This window comes from Drosophila bipectinata, chromosome XL (genome assembly GCF_030179905.1).
Source record: "Drosophila bipectinata strain 14024-0381.07 chromosome XL, DbipHiC1v2, whole genome shotgun sequence".
NCBI lineage: Eukaryota > Metazoa > Arthropoda > Insecta > Diptera > Drosophilidae > Drosophila > Drosophila bipectinata.
In genome coordinates this window covers 4,787,139-4,814,505 of record NC_091734.1, presented here as the reverse complement: position 1 = coordinate 4,814,505, position 27,367 = coordinate 4,787,139, and the positions used below count along the sequence as shown (strand labels likewise).

Here is a 27,367-nt window from a genome sequence, read left to right as displayed (position 1 = left end):
AGTTTCTTGTTCAAAAAATGATATTTTCTAAAATATATTACTACTTACCTTAATAAAAAAAGATATAAAATGATTATTTGATAATGGATTTTTTAAAATTATCAAATAATTAGAGACTTAAAAGACTTATAAATATTTCAAAATAAAGGTTTTAAAATTGAAAAAATATTTATAGTCTCAAAAAATGATATTTTCCAAAGTTTGTTAACCATATTAGCATCACCAAGTAACACTATATTATAATATATTTTTAAAACCCCAAAAGGTGACCTTTAAAACTGTACCTTTTCATCCGAAAACTTTCCGTTAATCCAGCCCATAAAAAGAACCCACCCAAAAATAAATCCATTTATTTACTTTGCTCTCCCGGAGGAGATAATATTTCTTCGAGTGCAGTGTGGAGAGCGGGTGGCCGTAATCTAATCAGATTCCGTAGCACCCAGGTGGAGGCGGAGGGAGAACTCAAATTCCGAATAAATTCCGAACCGAAGCATTCACCGGCTCCAGTTTTCCAAGATGAGTCTCAGCGAGAAGGTGATTATCGTGACGGGTGCCAGCAGTGGAATCGGAGCTGCCATTGCCCAGGTGCTGGCCCGCGAGGGAGCCACCCTGGCCCTGGTGGGACGCAATGTCGCCAATCTGGAGGCCACCAAGAAGAATCTGAAGGGCGTAAAGGCTGAGATCGTGGTGGCGGATGTGACCAAGGATGCTGACTCGATTGTCCAGCAAACTCTGGCCAAGTTCGGCCGGATCGATGTCCTGGTGAATAATGCCGGTATCCTCGGCAAGGGCGGACTCATCGATCTGGATATTACGGAATTCGATGCTGTCCTCAACACCAACCTGCGCGGCATCGTGCTCCTGACCAAGGCCGTTCTCCCCCACCTCCTGAAGACCAAGGGCGCGGTCGTGAATGTGAGCAGCTGTGCCGGCATCCGTCCGTTTGCCGGTGCCCTCAGCTATGGTGTCTCCAAGGCGGCGCTCGATCAGTTCACCAAGATTGTGGCCCTCGAAATGGCGCCCCAAGGTGTCCGGGTTAACTCCGTGAATCCCGGCTTTGTGGTGACCAACATCCATCAGAATATTGGCATTGTGGGCGATGAGTACAATGGAATGCTCCAGCGCGCCATCAACTCCCATCCCATGGGCCGTGTCGGCGATGTCCGGGAAGTGGCCGAAGCTGTGGCATTCCTGGCCAGTTCCAAGGCCAGCTTCACCACCGGTGCCCTACTCCCAGTCGACGGTGGAAAGAACAATCTGACGCCTCGTTAAGCTCTCGCTTTCTTACCTATTTCCTAACATTCCTATCCTATCCCCAACATCCTACATCCTCTTTTCCCCAAAAAAAAATCTTTATTATATTCTGTTTTTTTTTTTTCTTTTTTTAATAAATAAGTTGTAACCACACACACACACACACTGAACTCAGAGTCTATACTAACTTTTTTTTTGGCAAGAGACTTTAGAAAATGTTTAAAAGTTAAAAACACACGAATAAGTTTCTTGAAACAAAGCCAATTTTTAAAGGCTTTTGGAGAAGGGGGATTTTATGAACTGTTTTTTAATTAAAAAAGATATACTCTCTCTAGACCATCAAACATTAATAAATTCTCAAGAAAAGTCATATATATTCTCATATATTCCCATCTGGTAACCCCAATGATTTGTGAGGTGACCCCGAAATGACCGCCATGGTCTTGCTGCGTCAGACACTTGATAGACTTGATAATATTTCCCCAACCCCCCCTTCCAACTGATAAGAATGTGCTTGTCAACAAAACCAAAAACCCAATCCCGGAATCTAAAACAGAATCAAACAGAACCCCCCCCCCCCCCCCCACTAAACTAGACTGCGGTTTAATCTCCGGCAGCTTCTTATCGGCCACTCAAACGGGCATTCTATTATCTTATCAGTTTCCCCGCCCCCCCTAAAGGTGTTCTAGCCGCGTGCTATCCTTTCCTGGTCAATCTTTCTTACTTCTTTTGGTAATGTAGGTCATAATTGTCTAATATATATATACAATATATATGTTTGATACCCCGCCCCTTGGAATAATAACAAATTGGCGACTTTGGTGACAACTTTGGGACGTGGTGAATGGAAAAATGGTGAAAAGCTTATGATTTGTGACAATTAAGAGCTTAAAGCTAGGAATTTCCCTGAAAATATCCCTAGCTCCTACAGGTCCTTGCATGTCCAGCAGCTGACTTTCAAGATGACCACTTGTTGATTTTAAAAGTTTTAAAGCATTTATTATTTAGATTTTAAGAAGAAATTTTAGGAAAAGTTTAGGGTTTAATTTTTAAAAAGAAATTTTATACTTTTAAAAAAAATTTTTAAAATTTTTATGATTTAATTGCTTATCTGTTGGCTTTAAAAACTATAAACAAACCTACCAATTGGGTTAGTTGGTATATAGTTTTAATTGAATATAAATAATAATTTTTATATAAAGGACTATTATCCATTTTTTTTTTAGTAATAATTAACTATTTTTATTAAATTAAAGTTTAAACCAAAACTTACCTTTTAGAGTATCCTTTTATATAAAATATTATTTTTTTTCCTCATTAAAACATTCCAAATTCAAGTTAAAACATGTTTGCTTTTGAAAGGATAAAAGCTTCAAAGTTTACCAACCATTTTCACAAGGGTTGCAAAGCTCCAAAGCTTTAGGAATTAAGGGTTGTAATATATATTAAACAAGGATAAGATATTAAAAAGCTTTAAAGCATAAAATATAAAGCTTTCAAAGCAAGTTGAAAAAATACTTAAGGGATGAAAAGCTAAGCTCAAGCTTTAAAAGCTATTCAATCTTTATTAAAAGCTTTCCTGGTTGAAAAACTGTATCCTTAGGAGAAAAGCTTTCCAGAACCCTAGCTTAAGCAAATATTTGCTCACAGGGTGGATAAAAAAGCTCAACTAAGCTCCAAGGAAAACTTCAAAGCTTTCATCCCCCAAAGTGAAAAGTGAAAATCCATTGAGGAAAGCTTCCTGGTGGCCCAAGTGGCTGCCATCGAGATGTCAGTGCGTCAGAAACCGTCGCCGCGCGCTCTTCGTGGCCGCCAAAAAGAGAAAGCCAACCAACGAGTAAAAGAGAAAGATACAACAGGCCAGAGGGAGATAGAAAGAGCCAGGGAGCTCGACCAGCTGGCACACAAAAAAAAAAAAGCGAAACAAGCCACCAATTGATTTTTCTCGGACCACGTTCAGGAACCTCTTCTAAAAACTTTAAAAACAAACCCCAGAAGAAAGGAGGAAGAAGCCATCTCCAGGATTTCCATATGGAAATGAAAATGGCGGAGGCCCAGGAGGTGCACGAGTCCAAGGACTCGGTATTATGTGCCTTCAGGGTCGAAGGCCAGCAGCTGGCAGCTGGCTCCGTCGAAGAGGAGCTCGACGAGGAAGCAGGACAAGTGGAACCAGAGCAGGAGCAGGAACAGGAGCAAGAACAGGAGCAGGAGCTATTGAGCGAACGCTGGTCTCCATTGGGCGCCAATTATGATGATGCCAATAGTGCCAGTTCTGGCGTGGATTGTGGTGAACTGGAAACTGTATTGGATGGCAAATCGGAGACACGACGTGGCAGTGCTGGCAGTGAACTGTCCCGTCTGAGAAGCATCGAGGAGGAGCAGGAGCTGCTCACCAGCTCCCTGCTGGCGCTGACCTCTCACTTTGCCCATGTCCAGTTGCGAGTACGCCAGATTGTTGAGGCTCCGGCGGAGGAGCGGGATCAGTTGCTGCGCGACCTTGATGATTTCGCCTTCCAGGGCATACCGGAGGCGGCGCAACCCAAAGAATCCACATCATCATCAATGGAGAAGGACAACGAAAAGGAGCCTGGCAGCGACAGCCAGTTGATTGAACAACTCAAGTCCCAGTTGACGGAATTGGAGCAGTTGGCCTACGAGGCCGGTGAGCCTGGCATCCTGCCCCAGCAGGTCCTGCTCGAGAAACAGAAGTTCATCCTCGACGAACTGCGCTCCAAGCTCAACCTCCAGGTGGAGCAGCACGAGCTGCCAGCCCTCAGCACCGAGCAGTTGCGCCACCAGGTGGACAATGCCATCGGTGAGTTTGTCGGTCCTCTGAAGATGAAGGAGCAGCTGGTGGCCCAACTGAAGACTCAGATCACCGATCTGGAGCGGTTCATTGCCTTCCTGCAGTGCGATGCCGATCAGGGATCGGCCGGGGATCGTCTGAAGCTTCTATCCGGCGCCTACAACAGCTACGCGGCCAAGCAGACGGCCAAGATCTCCCAGGCAGCTCCCCATCCCATTGTTGCTCCCGTGGCAGCTGCTCCTCCGCCGGCCACTTCGTCGTCGGCCGGCGGATCCATCGGCCCCGGCGAGAGTCTGCACAGCAAGGCCCATGGCCTCCTCGACAAGGCCTCGCTCCTGATGCAGATGTTCGCCAGCACGCACCTGGCCAAGCCGCGCCACGACGACTTCCAGCAGAACTCCCTCAAGAAGACGCACAAAGGCAACCACTGGGGGTGAGTACTCCAGGCTGTTCATTTTTTAATTTAATATTTTTTGTTTTTAATTTTAGAGGAGTTACTTTTTTTTATTCATTTTTGAGATTTTACTTTTTCCAGATCCTTGGAGCTTTTATCCGATTCTTGATCGATATCTTTATCGATTTTTAATCGATTTCCAAATTCTTTAGTTTTAGATCCAAATTCTTATTTAAAATATTTTTGAGATTTTTCTCCCATTTTTGTAGGGGAAGCCCTTGAAAAATACTGCATTTTCGTATATGACTACTTCTTATGGCTATATCTTTTCCAATTTTCATCCGATTCTAAATCGGAATACCTCTATTCATTCGTGGATCAATTTCCTATAATTCTGCGTCAAAATCTGATTTTAAAATATTTTTTGGATTTTTTCTCCATTTTTTTTAGAGAAAGCCATTGAAAAAAACAATCTAATCCCATATATGACCCATATCCATAACTATATCTCTGCCATTTTTTATCCGATTCCTGATCGGAATACCTTTATCGATTTGTATATCGATTTCTGATAATTCCCTATCAAAATCTGAGTAGAAAATATTTTTTAGATATTTTTCAATTTTTTTCTGATGGAACCCCTTTGGAAAATTATAGATTTCCATTTATGACCTATATCTATAACTATATTTCAGCCAATTTTCATCTGATTCTTGATCGGAATGTCTTTATCGATTAAGTAATCGATTTTGAGTAATTCTGGATCAAAACCTTGATACAAAATATTTTTTTAATATTTTTCCAATTTTCTTAGGAAGAATTCTATTAAAACCCTACCTTCTCATATATGGCCCCTTCCCAAGACTATATCTTTTTTATTTTTTATCCGATTTCTGATCGGAATATTTTAATCGATTTGTAGATCGATTTTTCATTTTTCTACATCAAAAGCTTGATGCAAAATATTTTTTAGACATTTTTTCAATTTTTGTAAGGGAATGCCTTCCCATAATACCCATATACCATATACCAGATGCCCATATTTGACCCATATAGATATATCTACGGATATATCTTTGCCATTTTTCAACCGATTCTTGATCAGAAGACCTTTATCGATTTGTGGATCGATATTTCATAATTCTGCATTTAAATTTAAGTAAAAATTACTATATTTAATTTTTTTAATTTAAAAAAATCAAAAATAAAAGCTTTTGGAATTATTCTGTTAGCAGATTATGATATTTAAGTTCTTAATTCTAAATTTTTTTAAAAATTTAAAATAAGAAATGAAATCATAGTTCACCTTGTCTGTTCTCAGGGATCTGCGCGCCCAGCTGGAGGTGGACATCCAGGAGGTGGCCGCCTTGGCCGCCACCTTGAGCTGCGACCGTGAAAAGCTGGCCAACATCAAGCGTGCTCTGAGGCAGCAACGTACGGAGAACTCCACTGGCACGGCCATCAATGCCCAGAACGGAGCCCTGACCACCGTGCCGCCCCGATGTCGACGGGCAGTGGCTGCTGGCCACGAGCTGGCGCCCTATGCCGCCGGCGGCAGCGGTGCCGTGTCCTCCGACTCCGACGAGGACATATCCTATGCCAACTTTGAGTGGGAGAAGGAAGGCAAGAGCCGGCGGATAGCCCACATGCGAGGCGATTCGATAGCCACGATCGGTCGGGAGCTGACCACTGTGGTGCGCAAGAACTTTGCCCGCACGCTGCAGCAACTGATCCAGCACGGGCTGCGGATTCCGGCTGAATCGGCGGCATCTAGTTTAATGGTGCCATTTATGCGATGCCTGCATCCGGGGCCGCCGTCTGTGGTGATTCCGTCGGCGGCTGGAGATTCGCAATTCTTGGGAATGGGTGGCCTCGGCCTGGGTCGAGCCATGCACGCCTGGGAACTGGTACTGGCCTACTATCAACTGAAGAACGGCGAGGAATACAATAATACGCCGGCGCGCAAGCTGTCGCAGAGCTTCCAGCTGGACATTGTCGATGCCCAGGCGGTCACCGCCAAGCAGAGCCTGCTCAGTGCCGTGGGCATGATCCTGGCCATGCACCGTCCCTACAAGCGGAGCAACAACGCCCACTTCAAGGCCTTTGTCTGCGCCGGACTCAAGTGAGTGTTATCTGGAAAATCGTGTTCTTCAATCTCATGTTTAATGTTTGAATTGGAATCTTACAGTTCCCATTTGCTGGTGGAGTGGCTCAATCTTATACTGAGCTGCCACGAACTGGTGGACACATACTACTCCTCCAGCAGTTATGTGGCGCGTACAGGATTTCGTGATTCGTTGCGCTCCATCGACGCCCTGTCGCGGTTCGACTTTGACCTGCCGGTGGATCTCGCCATCCGGCACTTCCGCAACATCTAGGCGACTTGTACATTCCGGCTTAGACTAGACTCGCACTATTCCAATGATGTCCAGAATCGATGTATTCTCTTCAGTCTCACTTAATGTATAAACTCGTGTATATAACTTTAGATATGTCCCATTAAATCAATTGCTAATCCTAACGAAACTCATTTGTGTAGAACTCGTACAGGCACTGGCTGATCTTCTCGCCCAGCGGCCGTTCCAGCGGCCCGCATGGGATCTTCGCCAGCAACAGGCTGGCCTCTTTCGGTCCCGAGCACTCGACGTACGCCTCCAGTAGCAGACGGGGCGTGGGATAGATCTCTACAATGGCGATGGCTCGTTCCAGGGACAGGGAATGAAGCTGTAGGAGTTGCTGCACAAAGACCTCCCTCACAGTAAGCTGGGCATTTTTGGCAGAGTCTTCGTACAAAGCCCGGAACTTAAGCAACCCAATAGTGGAGGAGGTCAACAGGCAGTCGGAACTGGGTGCACTGCTTCTCTCCACACTCTGGAGAGTTTTCCTGGCGAAGATCTGCTGCAAAGAACGCGTCATGGAGGCCAAGTAGCTCATCGATCGAAAGTGGTTCTCGGTGCGCACCACTTGCACACCCGTCTGCACCCTGGCATTGGCCAGTGCCTGCTGCAGAGAGTCCAGGGGCAGCCCAAGCTGCTCATTGTCGCCGTAATCCTCCACCAGGTAGATCACATGCCTCAGACCGCTCTGCTTCAGACGATGCTTCTGTTCGTGGAAGCGACCGTCGCGTATGCTAGGCGCCAGGTCGTCCATGCGCTTGCGTTCGATAATATAGGGCAGCACCAGCTCGTTGCCCGCCCGATCCTTGGCTATCCACAAAAAGTCACCAATGGTGAGGCGCCGTACTTCATGTTTCGCTCCGAACGACTCCAGGTAGCTTCTGGTCTGGTCCAGCACCCTCTTGTTCTTGCCACTCGTCTCTTGGGTGTCCACCAGAAGGAGAATTTCAAAGGAGCCCGGCACCATCTCCACAAAACGTTCTCGCTCCTCGGCGGCCGCCAGTTCCATTAGCTCCTTTTTGGTCAACTTCTTGGGCTTGGGCGCCCTGGGCTGTTTGGCCTTGGCCTGTTTCGCCATCCTCTGCTCCTGTTGCGCCTCCTGGACTTTCTTCACCACCTGCTGCACCTGTTGCTCGTACTGCACGCTACTGGTGGCTGCCGTCGTGGTGGCCGTCATCAAATTGAGACCCCGATGCTGGCGCAACTCCTCGTCTATAAGCTGACAGAGGTTGCCACCGAATCCACGCAAGATAGCGCAATCCCGACCGCTGTACAAGGGAAGAGGATAGCTTTTGAGGGCCTCCAGAGCCTGCCGTAACTTAAATTGAGATTTTTGATTTCGTCTCTCGGCTTCGCGTAGCCAGCGCTCCAGCCAGCGAGTAAATAGCGGATTAGGTTCCACGAGGCGCACTTCCAGACGTGTTTCCATCGTTTTAAATTGCTATTTTTCAATTATTTCATATATTTGGCGCGTCTCTCCACTGGCAATGCTCTAGTGATGACAGTTTGGGCATAATATGCAATCGATAAATCGATAAATGTATCGCTGTGTCAAAGCAGTTAAATAAAATTAAAATAAGGACAAAATATCCTGAAGAAGGCACATTTTTTATGGTTTAAATCATATTTATTACATAAGTTTAATAAGATTAAATTAATTGATATATCCAATTTATCGATAAGACTTGAGATAATTCCATCTCCCATCTCTGACAGCCGCACGTTTGTTTTTTGCGCCGCCGACTTTCTGATTTTGATTTCACGTGAAAACGAAAAGTGCCCGATCCTGATATGGCCACCGGACTGGAGGGCATCAAGCTGGAGGCTCTGTCCATCAGCGAGGGCATCCGCGACTTTCCCGTCTGCATCATTGTCCTGGGAATGGCCGGCAGCGGCAAGACCACATTCACCAAAAGTCTCATCCAGCACGCCCAGGAGAAATTCAATCCGTATGTGGTTAATCTGGATCCCGCCTGTCGGGAGGTGCCCTATGCGGCGCACGTCGACATCCGGGACACGGTCAACTACCGTGAGGTGATGAAGCAGTACCAGTTGGGACCGAACGGTGGCATTGTGACTGCCCTAAACATGTTCACCACAAAAATGGCCCAGTTTGCGGAGCTGGTGCGTCGCGCTGGAGAGCGAGGCCATAAGTGGTGTATCATCGACACTCCCGGCCAGATCGAGGTCTTCACCTGGTCCGCCTCCGGTAACATAATCACCGAGGGCCTGGCCACCCTGTTTCCCACCGTTGTGGTCTATGTTATGGATGTGGTGCGCAGCGCCTGTCCCACCACATTCATGTCCAACATGCTGTACGCCTGCTCTATCCTGTACAAGACCCGTCTGCCCTTCCTGGTGGCCCTTAATAAGGTATACCTCTGGTGGATAACCCTTTCTGTCCTCAATTCTTAATCCCATGATTTCCAGATTGACTTGCAGGACTGCAGCTTCATCAAGGACTGGATGACGGACTTTGAGACGTACCAGGAGGCTCTGGAGGAGGAGCAGAGCTTCGTGAGCAATCTGACCCGCACCATGTCCCTCACCCTGGACACCTTTTACGAAAATCTGACCACCTGTGGCGTTTCCGCCAAAACAGGCGTGGGATTTGCCCAGCTCCTGCAGAAGGTTCTGGAGTGCGTGTCGGAGTACGAGAAGGATTACAAGCCAGTCTACGAGAAGATGAGGAAAGAACGCCTGGCCCAAGAAGCAGCTACTCCCCAGCCGGCTGTCAATGTGGCGGAATCTGGAGTGCCAGTGCCCTTGGGATTGGGTCTAAAAGTAAGATGCTAAGAAAAGTAAAAGCTTTAGCTAATCCTCTTTCCTTTTTGGTTCCTAAGGATCCACCTCCACACTCTGGAAACGGAATCTTTCTAATGGCACCTGGCTTAGTGCCGCAGGAAGCCGAAGACGAGACAGAAGACATGGAACTGGATCCCAAGGAACCGATGGAGGATCAGAACTTCCAGAGCTTCGTTCAGAACCACCTGTCAGCCCAGCAGACCAAAAGGGATAAGCTGGAGAAGCAGAATAATTCTTAGCATGGATCCAGGATCCAGGATTAGGATTTAGATTACAAGAGTGATAATAAAAATTATAAATAATATTTTAATGAAAATTATATAAAAATTTTACAATTAAGATCATTTTGTTAGTTTTCTTTCTTTATTATTCACTTTAACAAGCAAAAACATTCAATATAGTGTGTGTTTGTGTGTAATCATGTCTGGATCTGGATATATATATATATATATATATATATAGGTGTATATATGTATATGTTTCTGTTCTGTATACATGGACTTAGTTTAGCTTTGCAAATTAGTGATAACATACACATATTAAGGATATATCCCGCTCGTAAATGCAAGCCTTATACTTTGCGTTACATTATATTGTTTTTTTTATTTTATATATATATATATATATTTATATATATTTTTGTAAACATATATATATATATCTAAATGTGTGTGTGTTTTGAGCAAATTTATGTTTTTTTTTTGTTTTTGTTTTTGTGGCTAGTGCCGCATCGGTTATCTTAGGCCTATATAGTTGCATCTCTGGATTGGTTTTTTTGTTTATTGGTTTTTGTCGCATTAAATATTAAATATTACGCTTACAAAAATACAGATCATCTCAAATACTTGTCAATGCTTCACAGTTATACACAGTTTATATAGACATACACAGTACTCCCCCGCTACATACCACCCCATCTTACAATATCTGGATTCTCTTCGGCAAGCTATATATTGTATATATATATTTTATTTTTATTTTTTTGGTGCTCTCGGCGGCTGCAAGCTGTGCAGGATTTTTAGCCTCAAGGACCTTTATATCCAGGCGTAAATGCATCGGCTCCGTTTGTGCTAAAAATCAAGTACAGTCCAGACTCGTTAAAGAAGCACTGCTGCTGCTGCTGTTGCGAAAAAAAATATTCTCGTTTCTGGACGTTTTCATTTGATTCGAGTGTGTTTGCCTTTGGTTAACACGAATTAAGTTTAAAGTTTTCTCTCAGGGGTTATCTTTAAGCAGCCCCATTATTATATAATATATATTTATTTTTTTTTTCCTTCAAAATACAGTGCTTTTCAGAACTGTAAGTCATTTTTTTTTTTAAAGGTTTTCTAGCAATTTATAAAAAAAAAACAAGCTCGCTTTAAATTTGACAAAAAAAAAATGTATCATAATATTAAATATTATTTATATAGTTTTTTGATCTTACACTTCTGAAACGCACTGTACTTTTCATATGCTAGTTTTTTAATATGGAAACTCTCTCATCTCATAACTTAAATTTTCGTGCCTCTTTTTTTTTGGAATATTTAATTAAATATTTTTTTTAAATATCTAAGTATCTTTTTTGTGGGGAAACACACACACACATGCACGCACCATTCACACACAACCAAAGATACAGTTATAATTTATATTTTTGGGAATGGGGTAACTTTCGAAAAACAAGTTTTGGAAACGAGTGGAAAATCATAAAATCTTGAATCTTGTGTTGTTGTTTCAGAAACAGTCTTCTTTTGGATACTTTTCTTTCTTACTTTTAAATAATTTCTTGAAGAAAAAGAAAAAAAGAAAACATAACAGAGAAAGTCGATCTGATCGGATTAAGCATTAGCTTGGCTTTTGGCTTTCAAAGAGCTCTGAGATCTGATCTAATCCGATCTAGATCTGGATACGATATATTGGGGATCTGGATCTTAGGATCTACATATGCTGAAAAACAAAAATAGTTATCATTTTGCACACGAAAAGCTGGAATCATAGGTGAGTCTGTAGATATAGGGGCTTTATCTAGACGAGTTCCAATTAATCGTCATCCGACAAGTTTGTGGTTGTAAGCAAAGTGGCATTATCCTCGGCGCCCTGCTCCTCAATGTCCTGAAAGGATAACAAATGGGGGAGATATTTTAAATATTTTTCGAAAATAAAAAACTATTTTTTGAATAATAAAAACCTTAAAGTCTTTAACCTATTTTAATCAGAGGTTTTTTTTACAATATTTCGAAGAAAACATCACGTAGAAAATAAAAAATAGAAAAATCGAAAAAAATTTTACATAATATGTACATCACTTTCAAAATTTCGAGATCGAACTTCAAAATTTCGAGATATTTTCGAATCAGTTTCTTACAAAAAAAAAATATACCTATTTTCATCACTTATTTGTGTTACTTTACTCAAAAAATTACCTAAAAATTCCCCTCAATTTTTTTCTCAGTGTAAAAATTAATATTTTAAAACAAACATATTTTTTCGAAAACGTTTTCAACATTAGCTTCTTTAAAATATATTTTTTTTAAGCACCGATACTATTTTAATATATTTTATTCAAAAATTGACTTAACAAAACTAAAAATTATTTTTCTCAGTGTAAAATTTTTGTAAGAAGATAAAGATTTTTTAAAATATTCTCAAAATTAGGCTATCTAAGCTGTTCTAACTTTTTATGAACACTTCTTTTGATATAAATCTAAATTCCCCAATAATTTTCTCTCAGTGTAAAAATGTATAAAATAAAATTCTATCAAGTCTTCTTGAAGATAAGTACATAAATATTTTAAAAGTGGCGTTTCTTTGTTTTTATCTAAAAAATTATCTATCATTAAGTCGCGTTATGAATGATCTGAAGAATTACGAATTCCTGCGTTTTTTTTATGTTAAAGATAAGATAGTAATTTAATTCGAAAATTAATTACTTCCGCCCGATAGTGAATAGAAATAGTTGTTTTTCAGTTTTCTTATACAAAATATATATTTGTTTTTTTTTTTATATATTCAGCAAATGTTTTGCTTTCTTTCTTCATTACAATCATTGTTGTTCTGGTTCTTCATTCTTCATTCTTTTTTTGTGTGATTTGTTTTTGCGTTTTTTTTTGTTTGTTTGTTGGTTTTTTTTTATAAAAAATAGTTGTACATGCAAATAGGACGATTAGAAATTGTTAAATTATTTTTTTTAAGCATTTGAACAATTTGCTTATTTCAAGTTTCAAGGAAGAACAATATTTAAAAAAAACACACACACGATACAATATTCATATACATTCGGTAATGTACTTTTCTCTCTTATTTTTTTTAACGTTTTTTTTAGTTTTTTAGTTTGTATTTGTGTATTTATAAAAATAAAAAAATTTGTTTAAAAAAAAAAAAAATTAGACAAACTTAAAAAAATTGGAAACAAAACATTTAGGCTAGGAAATAGTTGCTGGTGTATCGTCTCGAGGGAAGTAAATGCAGCAGAAATGTTTGCAGTAGTTCTTGGAGCTAAAAAACGAGATTTACAAAGATTTCCGGTTTCGCTACCCGGCGCAGTAGTAGTGGATGGGTGGATGGTCTTCAATTAAACATATATCTATATATATATATATATTAGCCGGCTAATCTTTCTGTCCTGGTGCTGCGCTCTCTCTCTTCTGGTAACTATCATTCTTCAGATTGGTGTTGTTGTTGTTGTTGTTGGTTGGAAGTGTGCGAAAGATTTTGTTGCTTTTTTTTTGTTGTTGTTGTTTTGCTGATGAAGAGACTTTTGTGGTTGTTGCTCATTTGACTTTCTGCTTGATGGGACTGGCCGATGACTGATCCGCCTCTGGCAGATCGCTCTCCTTCTTGCGCTTCACCTTATCCTTGAGCGCCTTGGCCGGCTTCTTGGTCTGCAGCGCCAGCTTGGCCTCCCGTTTCGCCTCCTTCTTGGCCTCGCGCTTGGCCTTCAGCTGCTCGGTGATGAACGAGAACACCAGATAGCCCTGCAGGGCAATTAGGCCGCCCAAGGCGAGCAGAGAGCGAGCTCCACCGATGCCATAGTACAGTGTCAGGACACCAATCACCGAGGTGGCGAAACGGATGAGGAAGAACACGCCGTTGTTAACCACGCGCAGCTTGGCCAGGCGCTCCTCGCGATCAAAGACACCAATGAGCTGGAAGACATGCGACAGCAGCTCGCTGAAGTAGTGCAGGGTGAGGAGGACGAGGGCCAGACGCTGGAAACTGAGAATGTAGGCCAGCACGATCAGGGTGAAGCCGCTGACCGAGTGCACGATCTTTGGCTGCTGCTCCTCCTTGGTCTTGATCTTCTGGAAGTAGAGTTCGGGCAGCATATGCAGGTAGTACGATAGCTGAATGATGAAGTAGAACTTGTGCAGGAAGCTCATCGGATGGTCGGGGAAGCCCTCCCACAGCTGGGCCACATGTCCGAGGAAGCCCTCCTTGACCAGGATGTGAGCGCCCCAGAAGAACGACATCAGATAGAAGGCAACCAGCTGGCCGGATTCATTGAAGCGCGCCAACTTGAACTTGGACAGATGCATCTTCTTGCTGATCTTGTCCAGCACGAACTCCTGGATAATGGCATGCATAATGATGCAGGTCAGTGTATAGAAGAATATCGCACAATAGTCCTTGATGCCGGCAATGTAGGTGAAGGCCTTGCCGTACGGCTGCTCTCGGCTGGGATCCTCACCGCTCACATTATGATGCAGCGAGATGAAGGCGCTGGCGAACGCCGCCGTTGATTCGTTCATCAGACCGACAACGAATACCATGGCCACGCAGGAGATGATATCGGCATGATTCTGGATGACAAACTCGTGGCTCAGGATCGGTGGGTTCTTGTTGCTGGTCTTGCGACCCAAACCAGGTTTGATGGCCATTTTTTATGTCCAGGCAGAGGAGGCAGAGTAGCGGGCTAGGGGCTGAAAAGTTCAAGTTTGAAATTATTATATTTGTTGCTTTATAGTTTCACCTTGGCCCAAAAAGAAAAACCCAACCAAGATGCTAACTTTCACCAACATTCTCCCCCTCCCCCTCCACCATCCGCCCCACTAGCAACAGACACACATGCTGACTGGATTTTCTACCCAATTGGCTTTTCTTTTTTTAAATATTCCATAGATGTCCTTGATAAGCGAGTCCACACTGTAGCCAAGGATGCTGTTCAACTATTTGGTAGCAATAGATGCCTAAAATAGTGCCACGATTCCCTTACGGGGGCGACTCCACTACAGCTCAGATCGATTATTCGCATATATTACCAATGTCCTGGCACTGTCACTGGTCCTGTCAGCCCAATGTTCACTGTATTGGAGATGCTCCTCTGTGGATGCAACAACAAAAACATACAATTTGCCTTGTTGGCACTACTCTCACACACACACACACATACAGATACACTCGGCAACACACAGATACGGATGTATGCCTGCAAATCCGCTAACAGAGCGCGCCCACACACACAGGCATTGGATGATGATGAGAGAGAGGAGCATAAGCGGGGGTACTCCTTGGGACACGCTGGCAGTTTGTTGTTATTGACCGTTTGTTGATTTTTAACCATTTTACTCACAGGACTTTGGCGAATCCAAGCGACGTGCAACGTGGTCTGCTGACGTAGGCGGTGTAGCGGTATAGTGGCACCCAACAGCTAATGTATATCTCCCGATTTTGAGACCGATTTGTTGATGTGTTGGCGGGTAGAGGTGGAGAGAAACATCGATTGTCATACGTGCCAATATCGATATATTGATGGGTTTGCCACATCGCTAAGGCTCTCTCTCCCGAGAGGCATTTCTTATAAGGTCCATCTCTGAATCGGTTATTAGAGGCTCAAATATATCGATAGTTTTCAATTTTATAGTATTTTTCTTAGTTCTTCCTGCTCCCGCTTGATATTTAAAAGGATATATTTGTAAAGTTCAATAAATATGTAGAAAATCTGCTTCATTTTGTAATTTGTTACTCCTTTTTTTATTTCCTTGATAAATGGCTGAGATCTCTAGCTCCTTGCTAGAGATGCAAGTGCAAATCCAAGCTTGGCGCCAGAATTTGAATTCCACTTTGCACTTTGTTATTAAATCTTTGATTTGATTTAAAAATTAATTCACTTTCACTTATTGCACATGCGTTTTAAACATTTCACTCTTAATAGATTTATGAATTTAATTAGAGATGCAAATAACTTAATTGGTTGACCCGTAAAGGAACATAAATTACGGAAAAAATCAAGTGCCGTGAAATTGGTTCAAGGACGACGCCGGTCGTCGTCGTGGCTCGTAATTAATTGCATTTTGTACTCACGTTGCGATTCCGCTTGCGGACGGAGGAGACGATGGTGCGCTTGTTGCGTGCCACCAGGCATACCGTTATGATCAAAATCACGCCAATCAGGGCAAAGCCCAGCAGTGCGGGAAGCAGCACGCTATCCTCGGCCTTGTAGCCCTAGAAAAAAAGGGAAAAGGGTTTTAAATAACGGTCTAAAATATTGGTATTACTTAGAATTATGGGTTTGGGGGTTAAATTTAATTATTAAGCATGAGATTTTCACATTTGAAACAATGTTATACCCCGTACTTAGTTTTGGTATTTTTTTGGTATTTATTTACTAACAGTCTATTTAAAAAGGTTCTGAGCCCCCGCGAAGACTCACCGTCCACTGGAAGTAGGTCGAAGGATCAATGTAGGCCCAATGCGTCTTGATCCAGGCACTGTTGCTTCGGTTTCCCGCCACTTCCTGGCCCTGTTTCGCCTCCTCCTCCTGATTCGGTTGGATTTGGTTGCCCTGGGCCTTGGCTAGGACGGGCGGCATAATCGGTTTCTTGGCGGCGGACTTTAGCAGTGGCACCTGGATGATCCGAGTGGTGATTGTTGTTCCCGGTGGCTGATGCCGCTGGACCGGATTTGTGGCTGGTTCTCGGGTTGTAGTGGTTGTTGGAATTGTTGTAACTGGAGCCGGAGGCGGCGGTGGAGGAGCTTCTGTGGTTGTGGTTGTCGTAGTTGTTGTTGTTGTAGTGGTAGAGGTAGAGGTGCTGCTGGTCGGCGGTGGGGGTGCAGCGGTGGTGGAGATTAAAGGATTCGTTTTGTTTAATCGGAGCACAAACTGCTCGACTCCGTTCCGGTTCACGATCTGGACATTCCGACCCACACTCTGTTGCAGGAGCGGGGATCCTGTCGGCAACAGATCCCCACCAATCGCTAAAGAGCCCGATCCTGATCCAGGACCCGATCCCGATCCGTGTTGGATGAAAGCTGCTTTGGTTTTCAAGAACCATTCCTTGGGATTGGGCAGACATTCGGCGGAGACGAGGAACGGTATTAAAATGGCGCCAATGATAACGGTACAGACGAAGATGAGACCCAAATAGGCGAAGAACGAGCGTCGTCGTCGCTGACCCTTGACCTTGCCGGTGGCGGAAGCTGACGAACCGGAAGTGGAGGCTCCACCGGAAGACGCCGATCGTCCAGCCCCCGACAGCTTGCCCTCGATGCGAAAATCATCGTTTTGCGGCAAAATCGTATATTGCAGACTATTTTCGCCGTGTCTTATGGTTTTGTACATTTTCAAGGCTGAAGGGGGTTTCGGATCCTGGAATCTGGAATGTCCTGTTTCCTGTTGGAACTTTATGGATAGAAAGTTTCCACCTTAAGCCGCAGATTTTTAGTATATTTTTGTTTTTGTTGTTGTGGCTTTTTCCTCGAACTTTAGCTTCAATCCTGTTGTTTTTGTTGTTTTGTTGTTTCTGTCACCTTTCACCTCGCACCTCTCGCACACGCTGTTCCTGTCGTCTCTCCGTTCCTCCCTTTCTCCTACTTTCTATTTCCGTCTCGGGTTCGTGGTGTGCGTGTTTGTTGTGTTGTTGCACAGGTAACGGTAAATACTCAATAATCGTTCAACTTATCCTTGCAACGGTAAACGGTTAATGCAGGATATTTTTTTATCCTTTATTGTTTTGCAGGATAATACTGATGTGATGTTGCGTCCTTTACGCAAATAACAAAAAAAAAGAAAAACATCTACAATAACTCTCTACTCGCGTGTAAGTGTTTGTTGTCCTTTTTGTGGTTGAAATATTGTTTTTGTTCCTTTTCCTGTTCCTGCTGCTGCTGCTGTTCCTTGCGCACTAAATTTTATGTTTTTATTGATTGAGTGAGCGATTTGTTGTTTTTGTGGCGCAGGCGCTGTGGTGGCTTCAGTGTTGGAAAGCGAGGTCTTGTAAAAGGACTTTTCTGTAGTATTGGAAAAGGTTAAATGAGCTTAAGCTTAACCATTTTGGTGATGATTTTATGGTTTATTCTCTTGTTTATAGTTTGTGATAAAAAATTTAACCAAATAACTAAAAATATTTATTAATATAATCACAATTAGTGGGTTTTTATCAAAGATTTCAGTTTTTAGTGCTGGAAAAGTATATTTGAGCTTCAAAAAATAACTTTTATTACATTTTGCAGATCATATCTTAAGTATTTTCTTGATTATAATCAATATGCAACAATATGACTAAAAATATCTCTAAATCTAATCAAAATTAATGGGTTCTTATTAAGTATTTCAGTTTCAGTAAGACTTTGTGCTTTGTGGTTTGTATAACAATAACAGACTTTGCACTAGAAGATAACACGGATCGCTATCAACCTCGCTAATGGATCAATCAGAAATTGCGTCCGCAGACAGATCCAGATTTACGAGCTAGTCATATACTAGGTGAGTCGGGTCGCCCCTCCTAGGCGGCTCCGGGGTTTATCTTACAGGTATAGGTATTGGTATAGTAGTAGCTTATCGACGGATGATAAGCCACTGGGCTTTCAGTTACCACTTTTCTTTGGCCAGTCAGTCACGTAAAATACGCCAAGTGGTCAACAATTAAGACTCTATCGTCCATCCACCAAAATGGTATTCCTACTCGCCCTGGGACTATTCTTTGGCGGTCTACTGGCCGTCCTCAGTCTGATCTTTAAGCTGTTGGGTCTGAAACCGCCCATGATCTTTGACAAGTACCCCTTGAAGGGCATCTTCTATCGTTTCAAATTCTGGATATCCCTGCTGGTGCTGAAGAATCTAAGATATAGGATCTATCGCAGGAACGAAGAGGTCCTGGGTTCCGATGAGCATTTGGCCAAAATCGATCGGGCCCAGGAGCTGGGCAGTGATCCGAAGAGCTATGATGTGGTCAGCTTCATGGCGGCCAATCGAGAGGGCCAGAAGCTGATGGTGACTTTGGAGCGTCGGCGGCGCGGTGTCCTGAAGGCGGCCCTCTACCTGTGGCTGCCCGATAAGGGAGGACTCTTCGGCTCCCCCAACCTACCGGATATGATACACTTTACCACCCAAGACGGGCAGGAGAATAACGAGTTCCGAGGCGGTGGCTTTCACATCTGCCAGGAGAAGTCCATGAAGGTGTGGCGAATCCGGTACGAGGGAGTTCTGCGACGCCAGGAGGCCACCGAGGAGGATGTAACTGTGGATCTGGATCTGAGGTTCAGAAGCTCCTCCGCCAGGCACTTTGACTATAGCCGGGACTTGAGCTCCGCCCTGATCGCCGACTCGATAGCCCGCGAGGCCTGGAACGAGGAATTCTACAGTGTCCTGCGGAGCGTCAACCACATCGTGGAGAAGCGGACGCACTACGAGCAGAACGGCGAACTCACTGGCCAGATCCGTATCCGGGATGAGGAGATACCGCTGCGAATGTTGGGCTTCAGGGATCACAGTTTCGGCACGGAACGCTGTCTCAGCTCCATCAATCGGTATGTGTACTTCGCCCTGTTCCTGGACGACGGCAGCAGCATGGTGGTGGGCAATCTCAGCCAGCCGAGCTTCTTCCTCTCCTCCCTGAAGGTGGGCTACGTCTGCACCCCCGCCGGTGAATACCAGCCCCTGACGTGGAGCAACTTTGAGTTGTACTCCTACGGGGAGAAGGGCATACCGCCACAGCATCAGAATTTCATTGTCCGGACCGAGGAGCAGGAGTACCTGGTCCAGATCCAGGTGGAGGGTTCGGCTGTGCGGTATGTGGGCGGGGATTGGGAGTCCAAGGTGTTTAATCAGTTCCTTGCCTGCACTGTCAACGGGATATCCGGGCAGGGACATGCCGAATTCCTCTACCGCCACAAGGGTGGCCGGCCGGAGGACATCAATGCCAAGGATCCCAGCTGGTATCAGGACATCAAGCGATTCGAGAGAAGTCTCAGTCTCCTGGAGGAGGAGGAAAGGGACTTTATCTTTTAAAGATATTCTTAATCCATCCATGAGCCCTCTTTTTTTTTTTTTGAAGAAAGTTAAGTTAAAGTTGATCCTTAAAATAAAATGTTATTAATTAAAAAAAATACAATATTTATTTATAAAAATCGAGTCACAAGGCCATGAAGGTGCAGCTGCAATCGAATCGGTTGGGGTTATCTTATAAGCTTCTATAGATTATGGGAAGATTAGGGAACAAGTAGTGCGATAGTTGGACCCCCGCGGAGATTCCTTAACGGGGAGTTAAGACCATATAATAAATTAGAATTTGCCGGAGAACTTTCAGAGCGGATAAGATTGCAGAAGTGTTCAGGGTTTTCTCACAATAAATTATAGCCTATCTCTCGATTATATGGCTAACACCAAAGACAATTCATGTAAGTCCATAAATCAGTTATATTTCGATAATCATCGATAGTATATCGATAGTCAGTTTCCAATCTATAGATCTTAAGACTCAGATTCTTAGGAATTTTAGTAATTTCCGACCTACCACAATGCCTATTTATGATTGCCGATAAGTTATATGAGGTATATATCCCATATCTCTGGCTAGATCCAGATAAGACCCTCAGACCGACAGATATTTCCGTCGATTTAACCGGAATATCATGCCATATCATGCTAATTTTCCATGAAAAGTTATATTTTTTTGGAATTTTTGTTCTTTTCAAGTGGTTATTCCCCTAAAATCAATTATAATGTATTCGTGGTTAGATTAGGGAATTATTGGAATAACAATGGAGATTAGTAATTCGCAAATAAAAAGATAATCAAGTCATGAATTTCTTTGAAAAACTGACGATTCCTTTAGGGGTTTCTATAGAATACCATAAAGAATAGGCTTTTTATTTAAGACTTATTATTACTACTATATTTTATTATATAAATTATTATAAAATATTAATTTTTATTCAAAATATTATCATATTATACAGACTTCTTTTTAAAAAACCCCCCAAAAATATAACTTATTAAAATTCTCACAAATCCCTAGTAGTTTTTTAAAAAAACTTCATTTTAAAAACTTTACATAATTAGTTTATCCACCTTAAAAAACGGTTAGAAGAAAAATTTGTAAATTTATTAAAATTAAATTTGTTTCTTTCCAAAATTTGCAACAACATGTACGCTGAGAGAAAAGTTCTCGGAAACGGATTGGAGGGCGATGTCCCACAGGATGAATTGAAACCAGCGGTTATTGTGGAATCGCTGCGATCCCTGGACACCCAAGAATCATCCGCCTATCAATTGGACGCCATAGAGCCCGCCTTGAGTCCGGCAGACTTGCCGGCACGCTGCCGTAAAGCCTTTCTCCGGCACATGATCGCCCAATTGCCGGATGCCGTGCAGAACCGTATCCGTGCCCTCCGACAGAATCAATTGCAACAGGTGCGGATTGCTGAGCAATTTTTCCGGGAGGTGTACGAACTGGAACGAAGATTCTACGGCCAGAGTTGTGCACTGTTCGATGCTCGGCGGGATATACTGGACGGAGTACTGGAGCCACCGGTGCAGGCGGAGAACTCGTGGCCGGAGGATGCACTGCCGCTGGATCTGGAGGGTAACGAGGAGCTGCGTCTGCTGGTGGGACAGTTGCCACCAGTGCCGACGGACACTCTGGGCATTCCGCGCTTCTGGCTAACCGTCTTCCGGAATGTACCGCAGCTCTCTGAACTGGTCCAGGACCATGACGAGCCGCTGCTGGAGTGCCTGCTGGATGTGCGACTGGGCTACGAGCAGGACAGCTACACGGTTACATTCCAGTTTCGGCCCAACACCTTCCTCCACGACTCATCCCTTCTGCTGACGAAGCGCTACTTCCTCCAGCACTCCGCCGACCAGGAATATCCCTTCCAGTTCGAAGGCCCGGAAATCGTACGATGCGAGGGCTGTCACATCCACTGGCGCGACGGCTCCAATCTCACCCTGCGCACCGTCCAGAGTCGGCGACGGGGTCGGGCGCGCAGTGTTCCCAAGGTGATGCCGCGCGAATCCTTCTTTCGGTTTTTCGCTCCGCCCCAGGCTCTCGATCTGTCACTGGCCGATGAGAAAACGAAGCTCATCCTAGGCAATGACTTCGAAGTGGGATTCCTGCTGCGGACTCAAATAGTTCCCAAGGCGGTGCTCTTCTATACCGGCGATTTGGTGGACAACGTTAACGAAACAGCGACGGACAATGGTTCCGTATGTTCCGAAATAATTGAAGCAGAACAGTTGCCGTAAATGTGACCTATATATATATATATATATATATACATATATTTAGTTTAAATAATTATAAATATATATTGTTTGATATTTAAGCTTGCTATTGCTGCTAATTTTCATAAAAAAAAAAAACTATTTAAATATACTGGTATAGTACTCCTCCTCCAGGTCGTACAGATCCATTGCCATTTCATCCCTGAGCTTCATCAGCTTCTTATCACATTCTATTTGGGTGGCCCGGAATAGCTGTGAGTTGTTGGTGATTGCCTCGTTTACCGAATGGAAGTCGTTCAGGATGAGGTACTGCTTAAGATCGGCCACGAGCTTCATCAGGGATTCTCCGGCCCGAACTGGAATGTTAAATCGGTTGTGGTAGCATAGGATTCTAAGGGCACTTCCTGGCTTAACTTACCTATGTTGGCCGCCCGCACTTGCATCTCGAGGGCATCCTGTTCGCATTGCGTCGTCTTGGAGATCTGTGTGTGGCTCTCTCTACGCGCCAACTTTAGTATTTCTGGGGAGGGAAGGTTCAATGGGGTGATTAGTACAAAGAACTAGTTGATTCTTTCAAAGATTACCTTCAAAGTTCTCCAGCATGCTCCGGACGTCGTCCTTTAATCGTGCATTGTACGATTTCAGCAATGCCTCCTTAGACTGCGGCAACACCGCAGATCGCGAGCTGCCCGCCGGTCCTGAACGAAACGACTCCATTTTGAATTATTTTATAAAAACAAGTAGAAGAAATTATTGGCACATATTTAATTGCTTCGGCTTTTGATGCGGTTAGAGATGTGACCGTTAGATATATCGATAAATTGGAACTGCCCACTCGATTCGTTTTCAAAATAACATAAGAATAATAGTTAAATTGATTTAGAATGCAAAAACTAAGCTAGTAATTAAGTAGATTACTTATATAAATGTTAAATTATTTCAATTTTAATTAAATTTTATCCTCTTTTACGATTGACAAGAATCATCGCTTATCGGTTTTGCCTCCTCACTAGCACTGGCCACAACCGCGAGAGTGAGAGAGACGGAGCTAACAAACGCAACACATACCAGATTTTTTCCAATTTTCTGCTGGAAAAAAATAACATACAAAGGAATTGAAAGCGAGCCCAAAAGGGGAAGCCATCAAGACGATACAGATAACGGAGAGGACTCCGAGAGTGTGATGCATTAATGCTAAAGTCGTTCAGTGGCGGCATTGGCGTGGCATCCACGGGAGGAGGCACTGGAAGTGGTGGTGTCGGCAGCGGTGGCGGTGGGGGTGGAGGAACTGGAGGCTCTGGTGGCAGTGGTGGCAGTGGCGGAAGTGGAGGCGGCGGTGGATCAACAAGGAGTGGGCGTGCCAGTTGTGGTCTGGGCTCCAGTTCCATTTCCAGCGGACTGAGTGCCGTTTGCGGTTTTGTGAGAGGCGAGGATCGAGGCACCTCCAGTGGCGGTAGCACACCGGCAGGCGTTATCTATTGTCCCGCCTGTGTGGCAGCATCCGGCAGTCAGGGTCAGAGCACTAGCCCCGGCCAGAATCCGAGCCCCCACCACGAGTCCTTCTTCTCGCGCAGCTCCTCCAAGTCCAGTAAGCGGCAAAAGGCCAGAAAGAGCGCCTCAACGGCAGGCTGTTTGGACGCCCAGCACATTCGCTCCAATCTGAGAATGTCCACCTCGAGTTCCATGCGCAGCACCAGTACCAGGGGCGGCGGCGGAGGTGCCGGCGGTGCCAGTACCAGTGGGGCAGCAGGCAACTCCAGTCTGGCGTCCTACGATGCCGCAAGTAATGCCAGCAGCGGCAGCGGCAGTGGCAGCACCAATGCAGCCTCCCCCGGCAGCTACAGTTGCAATGCATTGAACGTTGACTTTAGCTCCTATACGGCCACCCATCAGTGGACCCGGATGCTGGAGTGTGCTGAGTTTGTGGGTGCCAAGTAAGTAGCTCAAATCGAACCCAATCTCCTCAAGAAATTAATCCCTTTCGGATAACAGGCGCAGCAAGCACACTGTGGTGGCCTACAAGGATGCCATGTTTGTGTTCGGCGGCGATAATGGCAAGAACATGCTGAACGATCTGATACGGTTCGGGGTGAAGGACAAGTCATGGGGCAGGGCGTGTGCCACTGGTACACCACCGGCGCCCCGATACCATCACTCTGCTGTGGTGGCCGGCAGTTCAATGTTCATATTTGGCGGCTATACCGGCGACATACACTCCAATTCGAATCTGACGAACAAGAACGACCTATTCGAGTACAAGTTCCAGAGCGCCATGTGGGTGGAGTGGATGTTTTCGGGCCGACAGCCGGTGCCGAGATCGGCCCACGGAGCCGCCGTCTATGATAACAAAATGTGGATCTATGCCGGTTACGATGGCAATGCCAGGCTGAACGATATGTGGACACTGAATCTGACGGGCGAGAATCAGTGGGAGGAGGTGGAACAGCTGGGGGACAGGCCACCGACATGTTGCAACTTTCCGGTTGCGGTGGCTCGGGATGCCATGTATGTATTTTCCGGCCAGAGCGGTCTGCAGATCACCAACTCGCTGTTTGAGTTTCATTTCAAGACGCGCACCTGGCGACGCATCTCCAATGAGCCGGTGCTGAGGGGCGCCACATCGGCGCCGCCATCCCGCCGTTACGGACACACGATGGTGCATCACGATCGATTCCTGTATGTCTTTGGCGGATCGGCCGATTCGACGCTGCCCAACGATCTCCACTGCTACGATCTGGACTCGCAGGTGTGGTCGGTTATCCAGCCGGAGCAGAACTCGGATGTGCCGTCGGGTCGAGTGTTTCACGCCTCGGCTGTGATTGGTGATGCGATGTACATATTTGGGGGAACGGTGGACAATAGTGTGCGACGGGGGGACACCTATCGGTTTCAGTTCTCCTCGTATCCGAAGTGCACGCTGCGCGATGATTTCGGCAAGTTCTTCTTGGAGAAGCAGTTCTGCGACATCCAGTTCATAGTCGGGGCCGAGGAGGTGCGCATCCTGGCGCATATCGCCTTTGTGGCAGCCCGCTCGAAGTATCTGCGCAACAAGATCCTGGCGGCGCGAGTGGCCCTCGAACAGCAGCTACCGTTGGAGTTCTATACTCCTTCGGGCGGAGACCGTTCACCCATGCTGGAGGTTCGCTTGGCCCACGCTTCACCGGAGGCCTTTGACATCATCCTCAACTACATATATACGGATCGGATTGATTTAAAGGATTCGTATAACAAAAACATTATCATTCTGATAACGGACATCTATCAATTGGCGGGGTTGTTCACCATGCCGCGGCTGGCCCACGGCTGTATCCAGTATTTGGATTACAAGATCAACAAGCTGAATGTCCTGGAGGCACTCTACAATGCCGACAAGAGCAAGTGCGTCTATTATATATATTCTTTTGTTTCTCATTCACGTGTCATCTTCACTTTAGCATTAAAATCATCAAGGATCATTGCATGCAGTTCATCATCAAGGACGAGAACTTCACCGACGTGGTCATGTCCAGTGAGTTTAGTGATTTGGACAAGCCACTCCTGGTGGAGATCATCCGGAAGCGTTTGCATCCCAGTAAGCTGGTAATGGAAACCAGTTTCGAGTCAAACACTGGCACTACTCTGGAGATCGATCTGTGCGCCTTCCTGGAGACGACGGGCAGTGATTTTTGTGACATTAGCCTCATACTGGAGGACCATGTTATTCCGGCCCACAAATCTGTGTTATCATCACGTTGTACCTACTTCCAGGGCATGTTCCGTTCGTTCATGCCCCCGGATAATACCGTCAATGTAGGATTACCTCTCTACCCAGACTTTGAAATGTTACTATATTTTGTGGATTCGTTTTAGATACAAATTGGCGAAATATCACCATCATTGGAGGCATTCCATTCGCTATTGCGTTATATCTACTATGGTGAGACTAAGATGCCGCCCCAGGATGCACTGTATCTGTTCCAGGCGCCGTGCTTTTATGGTTTGGCCAATAATCGGTTACATGCCTTCTGCAAATATTCACTGGAGCATAATATCAACGATGAGAATGTATTGCAAACGCTGGAGGCATCGGACATCACCAAAATCTATGACATCAAGGAGTATGCCCTCAAGTTGATTGTCAAAGATTTTGCCAAGGTGGCCCGATTGCCGAAGATAGCGGGTTTGTCGCGCGAACTGTTGCTGGAGATCATATGCGCTGTGGCCGATTCGCACGGCGAGTTTATGACAAGGATCAATATCAATACCGATATCTGAAAGCTGGTTCTGCTCCAGCCGGCATTGCAGTTGTTGCTCGCCTGGTTGCAAATCGGGCGTAGCACGTAGTGCGGCAGTAGCGGTTGGCAGCGCCGAACTAAAAACCATGAAAAATCCCCATTCATTTCCTAATCTATGGAATTATTAATTCTATATTCTACATATATGCTTCCCTTTATGTCAACACACACAAGTATTATCCCCAAGCACTTCTTGAAATCCCCCCCAAAAAAAAAAACCTAAAGATTAATAATTAAGTTTCTGGTAATATAGGAAACTTGATTGTTTTTTGGCTCAAAAGAGAATTCTACAAAGCTCTAGTATTAGCTTTACGATTATCCTGGCAAAGTATTGGATATTTTTTAGAATTAAAGTCTTATATCTTTGCCAGGGGTCTTCCTTCTCCCCTCTTGTTAAACGTACTCTCTTTCTTATCCAAGTATAACTAACTCGTTGTTAAGTAACTAAATCTTAAAAATATATATATATATACATCTATATATACATAACATATTCTATGCTAAGGAATGTCCTTCATCCCGTGAATAAAAAATCATCCAGGAAATGAGAAGGAACACAGAGTTAACGTTTTTGCCAAACAAAACAAACGAACAAAAAAATTCTAAAAATTATTTACTTTTATTTTAATTTAATTATTATAAATATACATACATTTTTTTTTTTTTTAATTTTATTCATTAAAGTATTAAAACTTGCCTCCAATATACCGCGACCAAAATTGTGATAAAATACCCCCGAAATTCGATTTAAATTTTGGATTATATTTGTATGTTAATGTTGTTAACTCTTAAGCAATATATTTTTTGTTTATTCATTTCAAAAGATTGATTTTCAAATTGCGTTTCACTTGAATGTATGTATGTACTTATTTATGTACGTTGATGAAAGTCAAGAATAAACAATATTATTGATGTAATTTAAATGGAAAAGCTTTTCTGGAACTGGGACTGGGACTGGCTGTCGGAGATAAACTCATTTCAATGGAATTAAAACAAAACAAAAAGTCTTGTGGC

General features: G+C 44.1%; 10 protein-coding genes across 10 annotated transcripts; 6 read left to right on the top strand and 4 right to left on the bottom strand.

Annotated features, from left to right (window-relative positions):
• The first annotated feature begins 499 nt into the window (after positions 1-499).
• Positions 500-1,407, top strand: LOC108118989 (3-oxoacyl-[acyl-carrier-protein] reductase FabG). The gene has a single exon (XM_017231941.3). The coding sequence runs from the start codon at positions 517-519 to the stop codon at positions 1,270-1,272; it is 756 nt and encodes a 251-aa protein (XP_017087430.2). The 5' UTR covers positions 500-516; the 3' UTR covers positions 1,273-1,407.
• Positions 1,408-3,020: 1,613 nt separating this feature from the next.
• Positions 3,021-6,980, top strand: LOC108118985 (RUN domain-containing protein 1). Its single transcript, XM_017231936.3, has 3 exons — positions 3,021-4,493; positions 5,776-6,576; positions 6,643-6,980. The coding sequence occupies exons 1-3, from the start codon at positions 3,286-3,288 to the stop codon at positions 6,830-6,832; spliced, it is 2,199 nt and encodes a 732-aa protein (XP_017087425.2). The 5' UTR covers positions 3,021-3,285; the 3' UTR covers positions 6,833-6,980.
• Positions 6,781-8,331, bottom strand: mus81 (mus81 structure-specific endonuclease subunit). The gene has a single exon (XM_017231937.3). It carries the CDS (start codon positions 8,277-8,279, stop codon positions 6,972-6,974), a length of 1,308 nt encoding a protein of 435 aa, XP_017087426.3. The 5' UTR covers positions 8,280-8,331; the 3' UTR covers positions 6,781-6,971.
• A 221-nt stretch (positions 8,332-8,552) lies between these two features.
• LOC108118981 (GPN-loop GTPase 1) lies at positions 8,553-9,994 on the top strand. Its single transcript, XM_017231933.3, has 3 exons — positions 8,553-9,223; positions 9,281-9,634; positions 9,694-9,994. The coding sequence occupies exons 1-3, from the start codon at positions 8,642-8,644 to the stop codon at positions 9,892-9,894; spliced, it is 1,137 nt and encodes a 378-aa protein (XP_017087422.2). The 5' UTR covers positions 8,553-8,641; the 3' UTR covers positions 9,895-9,994.
• A 1,455-nt stretch (positions 9,995-11,449) lies between these two features.
• Positions 11,450-17,541, bottom strand: LOC108118982 (uncharacterized). Its single transcript, XM_017231934.3, has 3 exons — positions 16,287-17,541; positions 15,938-16,078; positions 11,450-11,749 (listed from the first exon to the last, which is right to left on the bottom strand). Exons 1-3 carry the CDS (start codon positions 17,193-17,195, stop codon positions 11,678-11,680), a joined length of 1,122 nt encoding a protein of 373 aa, XP_017087423.2. The 5' UTR covers positions 17,196-17,541; the 3' UTR covers positions 11,450-11,677.
• TRAM (translocating chain-associated membrane protein 1) lies at positions 13,238-15,364 on the bottom strand. The gene is made up of 2 exons (XM_017231935.3): positions 15,207-15,364; positions 13,238-14,556 (listed from the first exon to the last, which is right to left on the bottom strand). Exon 2 carries the CDS (start codon positions 14,512-14,514, stop codon positions 13,408-13,410), a length of 1,107 nt encoding a protein of 368 aa, XP_017087424.1. The 5' UTR covers positions 14,515-14,556; positions 15,207-15,364; the 3' UTR covers positions 13,238-13,407.
• A 923-nt stretch (positions 17,542-18,464) lies between the features above and the next one.
• On the top strand, positions 18,465-19,875 carry LOC108118980 (uncharacterized). The gene has a single exon (XM_017231932.3). The coding sequence runs from the start codon at positions 18,525-18,527 to the stop codon at positions 19,860-19,862; it is 1,338 nt and encodes a 445-aa protein (XP_017087421.2). The 5' UTR covers positions 18,465-18,524; the 3' UTR covers positions 19,863-19,875.
• A 1,012-nt stretch (positions 19,876-20,887) lies between these two features.
• Positions 20,888-22,100, top strand: LOC108118978 (nucleosome assembly protein 1-like 1). Its single transcript, XM_017231930.3, has one exon. It carries the CDS (start codon positions 21,000-21,002, stop codon positions 22,098-22,100), a length of 1,101 nt encoding a protein of 366 aa, XP_017087419.2. The 5' UTR covers positions 20,888-20,999.
• Positions 22,101-22,118: 18 nt separating this feature from the next.
• On the bottom strand, positions 22,119-22,880 carry MED22 (Mediator complex subunit 22). The gene is made up of 3 exons (XM_017231931.3): positions 22,664-22,880; positions 22,498-22,599; positions 22,119-22,435 (listed from the first exon to the last, which is right to left on the bottom strand). Exons 1-3 carry the CDS (start codon positions 22,794-22,796, stop codon positions 22,218-22,220), a joined length of 453 nt encoding a protein of 150 aa, XP_017087420.1. The 5' UTR covers positions 22,797-22,880; the 3' UTR covers positions 22,119-22,217.
• A 209-nt stretch (positions 22,881-23,089) lies between these two features.
• Positions 23,090-26,811, top strand: Lztr1 (Leucine zipper like transcription regulator 1). The gene is made up of 4 exons (XM_017231939.3): positions 23,090-24,013; positions 24,072-25,457; positions 25,514-25,868; positions 25,929-26,811. The coding sequence occupies exons 1-4, from the start codon at positions 23,271-23,273 to the stop codon at positions 26,331-26,333; spliced, it is 2,889 nt and encodes a 962-aa protein (XP_017087428.2). The 5' UTR covers positions 23,090-23,270; the 3' UTR covers positions 26,334-26,811.
• Positions 26,812-27,367: the final 556 nt, after the last annotated feature.

Coding starts and splice junctions, on each gene's coding strand:
- LOC108118989 (XM_017231941.3), top strand. CDS start 517: ATGAGTCTCAGCGAGAAGGTGATTATCGTGACGGGTGCCAGCAGTGGA.
- LOC108118985 (XM_017231936.3), top strand. CDS start 3,286: ATGGAAATGAAAATGGCGGAGGCCCAGGAGGTGCACGAGTCCAAGGAC. Junction 4,494..5,775: donor CACAAAGGCAACCACTGGGG/GTGAGTACTCCA, acceptor GTCTGTTCTCAG/GGATCTGCGCGCCCAGCTGG. Junction 6,577..6,642: donor TTTGTCTGCGCCGGACTCAA/GTGAGTGTTATC, acceptor GGAATCTTACAG/TTCCCATTTGCTGGTGGAGT.
- mus81 (XM_017231937.3), bottom strand. CDS start 8,279: ATGGAAACACGTCTGGAAGTGCGCCTCGTGGAACCTAATCCGCTATTT.
- LOC108118981 (XM_017231933.3), top strand. CDS start 8,642: ATGGCCACCGGACTGGAGGGCATCAAGCTGGAGGCTCTGTCCATCAGC. Junction 9,224..9,280: donor TCCTGGTGGCCCTTAATAAG/GTATACCTCTGG, acceptor CATGATTTCCAG/ATTGACTTGCAGGACTGCAG. Junction 9,635..9,693: donor CCTTGGGATTGGGTCTAAAA/GTAAGATGCTAA, acceptor TTGGTTCCTAAG/GATCCACCTCCACACTCTGG.
- TRAM (XM_017231935.3), bottom strand. CDS start 14,514: ATGGCCATCAAACCTGGTTTGGGTCGCAAGACCAGCAACAAGAACCCA.
- LOC108118982 (XM_017231934.3), bottom strand. CDS start 17,195: ATGTACAAAACCATAAGACACGGCGAAAATAGTCTGCAATATACGATT. Junction 16,079..16,286: donor CGACCTACTTCCAGTGGACG/GTGAGTCTTCGC, acceptor CTTTTTTTCTAG/GGCTACAAGGCCGAGGATAG. Junction 11,750..15,937: donor TCCGCAAGCGGAATCGCAAC/GTGAGTACAAAA, acceptor TTATCCTTTCAG/GACATTGAGGAGCAGGGCGC.
- LOC108118980 (XM_017231932.3), top strand. CDS start 18,525: ATGGTATTCCTACTCGCCCTGGGACTATTCTTTGGCGGTCTACTGGCC.
- LOC108118978 (XM_017231930.3), top strand. CDS start 21,000: ATGTACGCTGAGAGAAAAGTTCTCGGAAACGGATTGGAGGGCGATGTC.
- MED22 (XM_017231931.3), bottom strand. CDS start 22,796: ATGGAGTCGTTTCGTTCAGGACCGGCGGGCAGCTCGCGATCTGCGGTG. Junction 22,600..22,663: donor CATGCTGGAGAACTTTGAAG/GTAATCTTTGAA, acceptor TTCCCTCCCCAG/AAATACTAAAGTTGGCGCGT. Junction 22,436..22,497: donor AGTGCGGGCGGCCAACATAG/GTAAGTTAAGCC, acceptor TTAACATTCCAG/TTCGGGCCGGAGAATCCCTG.
- Lztr1 (XM_017231939.3), top strand. CDS start 23,271: ATGCTAAAGTCGTTCAGTGGCGGCATTGGCGTGGCATCCACGGGAGGA. Junction 25,458..25,513: donor TACAATGCCGACAAGAGCAA/GTGCGTCTATTA, acceptor TCTTCACTTTAG/CATTAAAATCATCAAGGATC. Junction 25,869..25,928: donor CCCCGGATAATACCGTCAAT/GTAGGATTACCT, acceptor GATTCGTTTTAG/ATACAAATTGGCGAAATATC.